The sequence below is a fragment of the Bufo gargarizans genome, chromosome 7, assembly GCF_014858855.1.
Source record: "Bufo gargarizans isolate SCDJY-AF-19 chromosome 7, ASM1485885v1, whole genome shotgun sequence".
Lineage (NCBI taxonomy): Eukaryota > Metazoa > Chordata > Amphibia > Anura > Bufonidae > Bufo > Bufo gargarizans.
The window spans coordinates 73,421,895-73,435,650 of NC_058086.1; the positions used below are offsets into that span (position 1 = coordinate 73,421,895).

Genomic DNA, 13,756 nt, shown 5'->3' on the forward strand with positions numbered 1-13,756 from the left:
TTGTGACCTTAAATTGGTCTGCCACCTGTTGCCAAACCCCGAACAATGTCAATCAGTCGCTTCATGAGATTTCTGCTCTTGCACCTTTCTTCTTCTTCTTATTTTGATAGATAAACTTTCTTGCTCTCATCTAGTAAAACATCGATAGGTTTTCCTTCACTAAAGCTTGACCATGCAGAAGTGCTCAGCATATGAGATTTTGATTGTTGGTGAGTTTTAAAACATTCATTCGCCCTGTGCCAGTTTCTGAATCCCTTTTCAATAAAGGCTGGATCCGCGTGACCTTTTTGTGCTGCATCATTAGAAGAAAAGCAACGGCAGTAGAAACAAAATGCTGCATCTTTTGCTGGACTGTATTCGAGCCTCCTGTATTTTCCATACCAATCACTCTGAGAATTTCTCTCTTTATTCCCTATTTTAGTTCTTGGAAACATGGTCCGTTTTGGCTGATAAGGGCCTCTAGCTACTCTATTCTGGCTTCAAATCTGTTTTGGGGAATACCACAGACTGGATCACCCGCTGCTACTTTTGATTGCTTTGTTGAACAAAGACCTGAACTAAAATATGTAATGTCTTCTGTTTGGTCCTGACCTGCCGCTTGGCACTCACTGGAACTACACATTGGTTCTGGTTCCTCAGTTGGTATGTCTGATGGCTGCTTTGAATATGAAGTGCTCTGTTCTGAACAAAAAAAAATATAACATCCTCAACTTCATCAAGACCCGACGCTTGTAATACACTGAGTCATGAATTGGTACATTTTCTGAGTGTAAACTGCACTGATCGGAACCAACAGAAATATCTTCTTCTGCACTTTTATCAGGAATATACTCAGGCCCAACGTTAGCCACCGAGTCTGAGGCATTGGCTTTTTTTTGGTTTCTTGATAACAAACCAATCCATATTTTGGAATTCTGTATCTCACAATTACTGTTTTCAGAATAACAGACTGTGTATATCTTCCAAGTTTAAAATAGTCTGAAAAATCTGTATTTGAATCTAAACTATCAATCAGTAGTAGGCAGTAGACATTTGACCCTTTAAACCCTTAAGGACACAGGGCGTACAGGTACGCCCTTGTGCCCTGGTACTTAAGGACACAGGGCGTACATGTACGCCCTGTGTATTTTCGATCACTGCCGGGCGGCTGGCAGTGATCGGAACTCGGTGCCTGCTCAAATCATTGAGCAGGCACCTAGGCTAAATGCGCGGGGGGGTCCGTGACCCCCCCATGTTGGCGATCGCGGCAAACCGCAGGTCAATTCAGACCTGCGGTTTGCTGCAATTTCTGCAGTTTCTGATCCCCGCGGTCCCTGACCGCGGGGATCAGAAACTTTAGGATTACATTTTTTTTCCAGTATCCCTCTCCCCTGCACCCCTGAGTTATTTGAGCACGGTGGGAGGTGCAGGGGGAGGGTTGCGGGCGGTGCGGGCCGTGTGGGAGGCGGGCGGTGCGGTAGGCGGGATCGCGATCCCCCGCCCGCCTCCCATTGCATAATCGTTGGCGTCTAGTGGGTATACCAGGGTGCCAGCACATTGCTGGCATCCTGGTATAAACGGCTGACATCGGTGATGCGATGTCAGCCGTTTAACCCTTTCCATACAGCGGTCCGTACGGACCGCTGTATGGAAAAGGTTAACAGCTCAGGGAGCTCCCTCCCTCTCCCATCGGGGGGCTGCTGTGCCTTTGCAGCCCCCCGAATGGAGAGGGAGAGAGCTTCCAGGCAGCCCCCCAAGCCCCGTCCTTACCCTTCCCCGTCTGCGCAGTTCTGGCCACTACTGAGCAGACGGGGAAGGTTCCCATGGCAACAGGACGCCTTCTCAGGCGTCCTGCTGTCCATGGTTCTGAGCAGATCTGTGCTGAAAGCATAGATCTGTTCAGACAAAGTGTAAGTAAAATACAGTACAGTACAATATATATTGTACTGTACTGTATTATGCAGACATCAGACCCACTGGATCTTCAAGAACCAAGTGGGTCTGGGTCAAAAAAAAGTGAAAATAAAGTAAAAATCAAAAAACACATTTATCACTGATTAAAAATGAAAAAAATAAAATTCCCTACACATGTTTGGTATCGCCGCATCCGTAACGACCTGATCTATAAAACGGTCATGTTACTTTACCCGAACGGTGAACGCCATAAAAATTAAAAATTAAAAACTATGATGAAATTGGAATTTTGCCCACCTTACTTCCCAAAAAAGGTAATAAAAGTGATCAAAAAAGTCGCATGTACGCCAAAATTGTAACAATCAAACCGTTATCTCATCCCGCAAAAATCATACCCTACCCAAGATAATCGCCCAAAAACTGAAAAAGCTATGGCTCTTAGACTATGGAAACACTAAAACATGATTTCTTTTGTTTCAAAAATGAAATCATTGTGTAAAACTTACATAAATAAAAAAAAGTATACATATTAGGTATCGCCGCGTCTGTATTGACCGGCTCTATAAAAATATCACATGACCTAACCCCTCAGATGACCACCGTAAAAAAATAAAAATAAAAACAGTGTAAAAAAAGCAATTTTTTGTCATCTTCCGTCACAAAAAGTGTAATAGCAAGCAATCAAAAAGTCATATGCACCCCAAAATAGTGCCAATCAAACCGTCATCTCATCCCACAAAAAATGAGACCCTACTTAAGATAATCGCCCAAAAATTGAAAAAACTATGGCTCTTAGACTATGGAGACACTAAAACATTTTTTTGTTTTAAAAATGAAATTATTGTGTAAAACTTACATAAATAAAAAAAATTGTATACATATTGGGTATCACCGCGTCCGTGACAACCTGCTCTATTAAATTACCACATGATCTAACCTGTCAGATGAATGGTGTAAATAACAAAAAAAAAAAACGGTGCCAAAAAAGCTATTTCTTGTTACCTTGCCGCACAAAAAGTGTAATATAGAGCAACCAAAAATCATATGTACCCTAAACTAGTACCAACAAAACTGCCACCCTATCCCGTAGTTTCTAAAATGGGGTCACTTTTTTGGAGTTTCTACTCTAGGGGTGCATCAGGGGGGCTTCAAATGGGACATGGTGTCAAAAAAAACAGTCCAGCAAAATCTGCCTTCCAAAAATCGTATGGCATTCCTTTCCTTCTGCGCCCTGCCGTGTGACCGTACAGCGGTTTACGACCACATATGGGATGTTTCTGTAAACTACTGAATCAGGGCCATAAATAATGAGTTTTGTTTGGCTGTTAACCCTTGCTTTGTAACTGGAAAAAAAATATTAAAATGGAAAATCTGCCCAAAAAGTGAAATTTTGAAATTGTATCTCTATTTTCCATTAAATCTTGTGCAACACCTAAAGGGTTAACAAAGTTTGTAAAATCAGTTTTGAATACCTTGAGGGGTGTAGTTTCTTAGATGGGGTCACTTTTATGGAGTTTCTACTCTAGGGGTGCATCAGGGGGCTTCAAATGGGACATGGTGTCAAAAAAACCAGTCCAGCAAAACCTGCCTTCCAAAAACCAAACGGCGCACCTTTTACTCTACGCCCCGCTGTGTGGCCGTACAGTAGTTTACGGCCACATATGGCGTGTTTCTGTAAACGGCAGAGTCAGGGCAATAAAGAATACAGTCTTGTTTGGCTGTTAACCCTTGCTTTGTTAGTGGAAAAAATGGGTTAAAATGGAAAATTAGGCAAAAAAATGAAATTCTCAAATTTCATCCCCATTTGCCAATAACTCTTGTGCAACACCTAAAGGGTTAACAAAGTTTGTAAAATCAGTTTTGAATACCTTGAGGGGTGTAGTTTATAGAATGGGGTCATTTTTGGGTGGTTTCTATTATGTAAGCCTCGCAAAGTGACTTCAGAGCTGTAGTGGTCCCTAAAAATTGTTTTTTTGTAAATTTCTGAAAAATTTCAAGATTTGCTTCTAAACTTCTAAGCCTTGTAACATCCCCAAAAAATAAAATATCATTCCCAAAATAATTCAAACATGAAGTAGACATATGGGGAATGTAAAGTCATCACAATTGTTAGGGGTACTACTATGTATTACAGAAGTAGAGAAACTGAAACTTTGAAATTTGCTAATTTTTCCCAATTTTTGGTAAATTGGACATTTTTTTATGCAAAAAAAATTTCTTTTTTTTCCTTTATTTTACCAGTGTCATGAAGTACAATATGTGACGAAAAAACAATCTCGGAATGGCCTGGATAAGTCAAAGCGTTTTAAAGTTATCACCACTTAAAGTGACACTGGTCAGATTTGCAAAAAATGGCCTGGTCCTAAGGTGTAATAAGGCTGTGTCCTTAAGGGTTTAAGTTAGATGATACATCTGAGCCGCCCTGACCCTGAAAGTAGTGAAATAAAGTGCTGCAGCCTCTACCTGCTGCCCCCCGGAACCCGTTCTGGGAGAAAACACTGGGCTCTGCTCTGGCACTGCGCTGTGACATGGCCGGGCCTCACCCTAGCATTTCCGTGACTCCGCCTCTGCGTGACGTCGCGGAACGCGTGAATTCGAACACGTATGTTACAGGGGAGGTCTGGAGGAGGAGCAAGCCCATCCTTCTCTATGCAGCGCTTCCGCTCCTATAGTGAAGGATCGGATCAGGATAAACAACACGGCAGAAGGCAGTGCAGCAGGGAGGTGACAGAACCTCAATTTTGAGGCTTGATTAGGGGGTGCCCAGGCACACCCCGTGTGCACGCCTGTTAGTGTGGCCATCACAAAATAGGGCATCTTCAGTTTTTGGCCATTTTCGCGGGCCAGATTAACCCCTCTGATATCAATAAAACAAAAAAATACCTCAACTACTTGCGTGTGAAGGGATACCCACTCCTCACTGGATGCAGTAGGACCTGCGCTCCCAACGCGATGACGTCACATGATCATGCTGGGAGCGTCAGGCCCTGTTGCCTCCAGTAAAGAGCTAGTGTCTTGACGCGTGTTGTTTTTTTTTGTTTGTTTTTTAATCGCTTGCACTACCAGTGGTGGGGGCTATTATATATGATTCTGGGGGCACATTGGGGCATATATGCTACTAGGGACACTATGAAAGGCAATTTACAATATGGAGGGCACTATTGGGGGCCATTTATATTACTAAGGGCGCAATGGGGGAACATTATATATACTGAGAGACTGATAAAAATTGGTTTTAAACAAGTGAGCTGTAATATTTTTAATTTTCCTTTTTTTGTGATCAGAAACCCCCTATAATCATCTATCATGCATGTTTCTCTTATGCATTCATATTATTAGGTAATAATCATTGCTTTTTGGCTGTTTTCCAGCTTGCAATGCCCACGTTTCCTGTTGTAGTGAAGATTGGACATGCACATTCCGGAATGGGAAAGGTAGCTATAGATTTCGTTCCTTCTTAATTCAATATATGTTAATATTTGTGAGAGTACAGGAGGCTCCTCTGCCAGTTCTCTGAAGACAAAACTGCTTTCCCTCACTTCACATACACACTTGCTGTAGCCAGCAGCTTCCTGCCAGCCAATCAGATTGGATTACTGAGAGACACGCCTTCTCACTCTGAAGCCTAATGCAGGCATGGAGTGTGAAGGACCGCCCCTCCGTATTCCTGTCTTCTTAGCCAGAGACGGACTAGCCATAGCAACTGTCTTTTAAGGGAGCTGTGAAAAGGGACAGAGGACATTAACCCCTTCCTGACCATTGACGTACTGTTACGTCATGGGAACCACTGAGTTCCCGCAATTTGACATAATAGTACGTCATAGTGATCGCGCGGGCACTGGAGCGGTGCGCGCACGATCACTGCAGGGCCCAGCAGTCCGTGGTAGCCGGGCCCCTGCTGTATCCGCTGGCATCGCTGTAAAAGCCGATGCCGGCAGATTAACCCCTTCTATGCCGCGGTCCGCGCTGACCGCGACATAGAAGAGGTTTGTGTCAGGTGAACGATCGCATTGAGTCCCCGCGCTGCTGTGGCGGGGACCCGATGCCACACAAGGCAGCCCGATGCCGTGCAGAGGCTGCCCTGATGCCGTGCAGAAGCTACCCAATGCCTTGCACGGCATCGGGAACTGCTACGGGAGCCGAGGAGACTCAGTGTCATACACTAACAGGCAATGCATTACAATACAAATGTATTGTAATGCATTGCAGAGGGGATCAGACCCCCAAAAGTGAATGTCATAAATAAAGTAAAGTAAAAAAAGTTTTTAAAAAAGTGTTTTTAATAAAGTAATACAATTAATAAAGTAAATAAGAAAAAAAGGCACCTTTCCCCTTATTTTATAATAAAAAACAGAAGAAAAAAAAACCACACATATTAGGTATCGCCGCGTCCGTAATGACCGGCTCTATAAATATATCACATGATCCACCCTGTCCGATAAACACCATGAAAAAAAAAAGTGTAAAAAAAAATGCCATTTTTGTCACCTTACATCACAAATAGTGCAACACCAAGCAATCAAAAAGGCTTATGCCCCCCAAAAGGGTATCAATAAAGCCATCACCTCATCCCACAAATAATGAGCCCCTACCTAAGACAATCGCCCAAACAATAAAAAAAAGTATAGCTCTCAGAACATGGAGACACTAAAACATAATTTTTTTTTTCAAAAACTGCTATTATTGTGCTAAAGTGAAATACATAAAAAAAATATATACATATTAGGTATCGCCACGTCCATAACAACCAGCTCTATAAAAATATTACATGACCTAACCACTCAGATGAACACCGTAAAAAAAAAAAAAAAAAAAAAAAAAAAAAAGAAATTTTTGTCACATCTGCTCTATAAAAAAGTCACATGACCTAATCCCTCAGGTAAAGGCCTCATGCACACGACTGTTGTGTGCACCCGTGGCCGTTGTTCCATTTTCCGTGATTTTCTGCGGACCCATTGACTTTCAATGGGTCAGTTGAAAACTCGGAAAATGCACCGTTTGTCATCCACCTCCGTGATCCGTGTATCCTGTCCGTCCCAAAAATATGACCTGTCCTATTTTTTTGACAGACAACGGTTCACGGACCCATTCAAGTCAATGGGTCCGTGAAAGAACACGGATGCATACAAGATTGGCATCCGTGTCCGTGATCCGTGGCCGTAGGTTACTTTCATACAGACGGATCCGAAGATCCGTCTGCATAAAAGCTTTTTCAGAGCTGAGTTTTCACTTCGTGAGAACTCAGATCGGACAGTATATTCTAACACAGAGGCGTTCCCATAGTGATGGGGACGCTTCTAGTTAGAATATGCAACGAACTGTGTACATGACTGCCCCCTGCTGCCTGGCAGCACCCGATCTCTTACAGGTGGCTGTGATCCGTACAATTAACCCCTCAGGTGCTGCAGGGGTTAATTGTGCGTATCATAGCCCCCTGTAAGAGATCCGGGGCTGCCAGGCAGGAGGGGGCAGACCCCCTCCCTCCCCAGTTTAAATTTCATTGGTGGCCAGTGCGGCCCCCCCTCCCTCCCTCTATTGTATTAATAACATTGGTGGCACAGTGTGCCCCCCTCCCGGCCCCCCCTCCCTCTATTGTAATAATAACATTGGTGGCACAGTGTGCGCCCCCCCCCCCTTCCTCCCTCTATTGTATCAATACGTTGGTGGCACAGTGTGCGGCCTCCCCCGGCCCCCCCTCCCTCCCTCTATTGCATTAATAACCTCTCCCCCCCCCCCCCCTGGATCATTGGTGGCAGCGGAGTTCCGATCGGAGTCCCAGTTTAATCGCTGGGGCTTCGATCGGTAACCATGGCAACCAGGACGCTTTGCCATGGTTACTTAGCAATAGTAGAAGCATCATACTTACCTGCTGGCTGCTGCGCTGTCTGTGTCCGGCCGGGAGCTCCTCCTACTGGTAAGTAACAGTTAGTCATTTAGCAATGCGCCGCACAGACCTGTCACTTACCAGTAGGAGGAGCTCCCGGCCGGACACAGACATCGCAGCAGCCAGCAGGTAAGTATGATGCTTCTACTATTGCTAAGTATTGCAGTATTACTGCAGTAGCGTCCTGGTTGCCATGGTTAACGATCGGAGCCCCAGCGATTAAACTGGGACTCCGATCGGAACTCCGCTGCCACCAATGATCGGGGGGGGGGGGGGGAGGCCGCACACTGGCCACCAATGTTATTAATTTAATAGAGGGAGGGAGGGGGGGCCGCACTGGCCACCAATGATATTCAAACTGGGGAGGAAGGGGGGTCTGCCCCCTGCTGCCTGGCAGCCCTGATCTCTTACAGGGGGTTAATTGTGCTGATCACGGCCCCCTGTAAGAGATCAGGGGCTGCCAGGCAGCAGGGGGCAGTCATGTACACAGTTTGCAGTATATTCTAACTAGAAGCGTCCCCAGCACCATGGGAACGCCTCTGTGTTAGAATATACTGTCGGATCTGAGTTTTCACGATGTAACTCAAATCCGATGGTATATTCTAACATAGAGGCGTTCCCATGGTGATGGGGACGCTTCAAGTTAAAATATACCATCGGATTGGAGAAAACTCCGATCCGATGGTATAAAATGGACTCCTGACTTTACATTGAAAGTCAATGGGGACGGATCCGTTTGCAATTGCACCATATTGTGTCAACGTCAAACGGATCCGTCCCCATTGACTTGCAATGTAATTCAGGACAGATCCGTTTGGCTCCGCACGGCCAGGCGGACACCAAAACTACTTTTTTTTCATGCCCGTGGATCCTCAAAAAATCAAGGAAGACCCACGGACGAAAAAATGATCACGGATCACGGACCAACGGAACCCCATTTTGCGGACAGTGAAAAAATACTGTCGTGTGGATGAGGCCAAACGCTGTAAACATTAAAAATAAAAACAGTGCCAAAACATCCTTATTTTTTTTGTTACCTTTCCTCACAAAAAACGTAATATAGAGCAATAAAAAATTATATGTACCCCAAAATAGTACCAATAAAACTGCCACCTTATCCCGTAGTTTCCAAAATATGGTCTTTTTTTGTTTGTTTCTACTGTAGGTTTTAGTTTCCACTGTAGGGGTGCATCAGGGGGGCTTCAAACGGGACATGGCATCTAAAAGCCAGTTCAGCTAAATTTGCCTTTCAAAAACAATATGGCTTTCCTTTCCTTCTGCGCCCTGCCGTGTGCCTGTACAGCAGTTTATGATCACATGTTCTTGTGGAACACCTAAAGGGTTAACAAAGTTTGTAAAATCAGTTTTGTATACCTTGAGGAGTGTAGTTTCTAAAATGGGGTCATTTTTGGGTGGTTTCTATTATGTAAGCCTCACAAAGTGACTTCAGACCTGAACTGGTCCTTAAAAAGTGGGTTTTGGAAATTTTCAGAAAAATTTCAAGATTTGCTTCCATACTTCTAAGTCTTCTAACGTCCCCAAAAAATAAAATGTCATTTTCAAAATGATCCAAACATGAAGTAGACATATGGGGAATGTAAAGTAATTACTATTTTTGAAGGTATTACTATCTATTATAAAAGTAGAGAAATTGAAATTTGTAAATTTGGTATTTTTTTATGATTAAAAATGTTTAGGTTTTTTTTTTACTTATTTTTACCACTGTCATGAAGTACAATATGTGATGAGAAAACAATCTCAGAATGGCCTGGATAAGTAAAAGCGTTTTAAAGTTATCACCACACATAACATTTGCAACAAATGGCCTGAACAGGAAGGTGAAAACAGGCCCGGGGTTGAAGGGGTTAATGAAAGCTGTTATTATAAGGTAATTACAGATCTTTTGGCAATCATTGACGCACTAACTCAGGTATACATGCCTAGCTCTAATAAAAAATATGACACATACACTTCAACTTCCTCTACATGATAAATGTCATTGAAGTGAGACAACACCTTTAATTTCCTAGTACATTTTTCCATCTGGATATTTATGACATAAATGTCCAACAGGTGCGGGTTCTACTCAAAACACCCACCTATCTTGAGGGCAGGGCCCTGTCTCGTGGCCTCCAATAATCTGGTCACGGCTGCAGCTCTCTTCATTTACTCCTATGGGAATAAGCAAGGTATGTATTAACACATAAGGACACACAACTGTATGGTCATATGTCCCGGAGCGGCATTGATTGTGTGCACCAGAGCGCACAGCATCATAGATTACAATGATGCTGTGCACGTCGGGCCACCCGCGGGACTATTGTCCCGCACTCATAAGATCGTATGAGTGCGGGACAATAGTCCCACGGGCAGCTCCACGTGCACAGCATCATTGCAATCTATGATGCTGTGTGCTCCGGTGCACACGATGAATGCTGCTCCTGGACATATGGCCCGCCTATGGACCGTATCTCTTGGAGGGCATACAGTCGTGTGCATGAGCCCTAAGAAGAAGGTATTTTGCTCACCTTCACCACACAAAAATAGGACAAGTTTCAACTATTCAGACCAAGCAGTTACAGTTCACAGAGGCAGTCCTCACCCCGGCAATACCTGGGCCAAGCAGTAAATAGAGGGCACAACCTTTCTTCCCTCGGGGAACACCCTGGATCTTTCTGGGCTCTTGTCTGGTGATAGTTAGGGTGCCCTTGATGGAGGATGTTTGGCAGAGTGCAAGGCAGGAGGTCAGGTAGAGTGAGAGCCAGCGAATGGTGGAGACAAAGACCAAGCCCTGGTTAATGATAACAAAGAACAGTCTCTTTACTGAGGATGATAAGAATGGCAGTACAGATAGCAGCAATAGGCTAACACAGAGCTTACTTTTCCTAATGGGTGTGTATTGGCAGCGAAAATAATGGTAGCAATAGTCTCTGAGTCCCTTTCTTATAGGTGCAAGCAATCTTCCCAATTGACTATGGGCATGCAAAAGTCTCACAATCAATACTGTAGTTCCCACACCAGGGTGCAGATCTTTAAACAGGCAGCCAATCCGTTATAGTGGTATGGTGGGCGCCGAAGCAATATACCTTCTCCACAAGCAGCAAAGTCCATAGGCATAAACAAGCATTACCTTTGCTGTCACGCACGGGAATGGTGTTTTTCCTAGAGGAAAATTATCTTTCCTTGCTATCAGCTTCTGCCAGGCTCACAGGTTGTAGCTTCACACGAAGCCCAAACAAGACTCCTTCTTTAAACCAGGCACAACAAGCCAGAGGGTGCAGGGCCAGCTTATCCCCACAGTAATTACACCAAAGAGCTGCCCAATGTTAGCTATCTGCTTGCCTATATTCAGCCATTTGGGATTGCACAGTGCATAACACATTACATTACAATACCTTTACATTTAGCAGGTTATCTTCTGTAAACTTACAGTTATAGTTAAAAAGATTTTTATGGTGGTCATCTTGCTGACTGAGAGTGTAAAAATTATTTTAAGTGGTATAACCTATTGTAGTAGACCAAAAGGGCGTAATTTGTGTGAATTTGTGGATGACATAGATGCTTGGTTACAAGGGTTTTTCCTTGATTAACTATTACATTTCTGTCTTAGATCATGAAAAATTTAAGAGTTTTTCAATTGGAATTATTCAAAATGTGATCCTGTGTCTAGCACACTTTTGATGATAGGGCCCTTTGGGATTCTTTCGATTCCCTTTCATAATGTCCATTTAATGTTTACAGTGCTGGTGGTCACACACGGTACATGGGTGGGGGAGTTATTCCTGAGATTGTACAAGTTATCCAGTCGGAATTGGTGCACTAGAAACGGCCACTTCTCACCAGCGCTGGACACCTTAGGTGGACGTTCTGAGAGAGAGAGAGTCATAAGAAAACCAGTGGGTACCATATCAAGAGTGTAACCTCAATATTTAGATATAGTAGCATGTATTTCAGTTGATCTTGTTATGTGTGATCTAGCAGTAACAGTATACCATATAATCTTATAGCATATACAGTACTAACTGCATTCATTCATTGTGTTTTCTTTACATCACTACAGGTGAAGATAGAGAACCACTATGATTTCCAGGATATCGCTAGCGTTGTGGCCTTAACACAGACCTATGCCACCACTGAACCTTTTATAGACTCTAAATATGACATCCGGATTCAGAAGATAGGAAATAACTACAAGGCATACATGTAAGCTCACCATTTCATGTAGATATACAGTATATGCTATGCTGCCTGTTGTGTGTGAATATATATATATATATATATATATATATATATGTACTGTATGTGTATATATATATATATATATATATATATAAGAAAAAATAAATAACTGGCAGCACCACCGACCAAAATAAAATAACGTAAAACGGGTGCAATGTCCGGATATGGCAACTGGAGCTTACCCACTTGATACAAAACAGAAAAACGGACTGCACTCCCAAGAATCTTCAGTGAAAAAGGTTTATTCACCCATAGGTGGCACAAGCGACGTTTCGGCTCTCACATGAGCCTTTCTCAAAAGAAAGGTTTTGAGAAAGGCTCATGTGAGAGCCGAAACGTCGCTTGTGCCACCTATGGGTGAATAAACCTTTTTCACTGAAGATTCTTGGGAGTGCAGTCCGTTTTTCTGTTTTGTATATATATATATATATATATATATATATATATATATATATATATACACACTACTCACAAAAAGTTAGGAATATTTGGCTTGTGGGGGAAATTTCAGGATGAACCTAAAATGCAATCTAACCTTTACAGGTGAACTTAATGTGACCTTCTCTAAACTTTTTTAATGCACATGTCCAACTGTTCAGTGTTTTAGTACTTTTTGCACAAATTGCTATTATCTAACAAGGAGCTTAAAAGGCAATTCACCACAGGTGTTTGATCCATGAATCCCCAATAAATTTCCTGGTTCAATTAGAATTGGTATTTAAACTGTCCTCCTCATCATGCTGTTCACATTTTGACATCATGAGACCAAGACGACACCTAACAAATGATCAACAGTATCTCGCCATTGCAACGGAAGTGGCCACTGAGCTTAGAGTGTCACAGAGTGCCATCAGTAGGTTGCAACAGAGACACAGAGAGACTGGAAGAGTCACAGAAAGGCATAGAAGTGGACGTCCTTTGACCACATCCCACACTGATGACCGCTTCATTGTGAACAATGCCCTGCGGAATTAGATAATAAATGCCACACTCCTCCATTTAAGGGAGGTGAGAGGCACCCAAGTGTCACGTCAGACCATTCAAAATCATTTATATCAGCGTTGTCTGTGTGCTAGACGACCTGCAGGGTACCTGACTACACTACCAGGCACAGGCGTCCTAGTCTTGCATGGGCCAGGGAGCATCTACGATGGACCATCGGGCCTTAGTACTGTTCCCTGATGAAACTCGATTTATGCTGAGCAGAATTGATGGCCGCCAACAATATTGGAGACGTCAAGAAGAGCACTATGTATCAGTCACTGTTGTCACCAGATGAGCCTTTGGTGGTGGTGGTGTTACAGTGTGGGCAGGTTTGCTTAGTCAATACAGAACTGTCCTACAGTTTGTGAATGGTCCAGTGACAAGCCCTTACTACTTGAACAACATTAATCCAGTCATTGTGCCTCTGCATGAACAACACGGGCCTAATTTCATCTTCATGGACGACAATATGCCAGCTCATTGAGGTCACATTATTAGGGAACAACTGCTGGAGACTGTGGTACTGTACCTCAAATGGAGTGGCCTGCACTTTCTCTAGACCTGAATCCCATTGAAAACCTATGGGATCAGATGAGTCGCCTTGTAGAGGCTCGTAAATCTGTAGCCCAGAACTTCAATGACCTGAGGGCTGCCCTTCAAGAAGAGTGGTATGCATGCCTCAGCAGACAATATGTCGACTTGTGAACAGCAGGAAATGTCGTTGTCAAGCTGTAATTGATGCTTAAAGCCACATGC

The 13,756-nt window shown here is 43.4% G+C and overlaps 1 protein-coding gene across 2 annotated transcripts in view; it reads left to right on the top strand.

The window, feature by feature from the left end:
- Positions 1-13,756, top strand: part of LOC122943622 (synapsin-2-like) — a 294,778-nt gene that overhangs the window by 219,931 nt on the left and 61,091 nt on the right. For both annotated transcript variants that reach the window (XM_044301506.1, XM_044301505.1), the window contains exons 6-7: positions 5,265-5,327; positions 11,838-11,980. In XM_044301506.1, the coding sequence (XP_044157441.1) occupies positions 5,265-5,327; positions 11,838-11,980 (206 nt within the window). The remainder of the gene's footprint in view (positions 1-5,264; positions 5,328-11,837; positions 11,981-13,756) is intronic.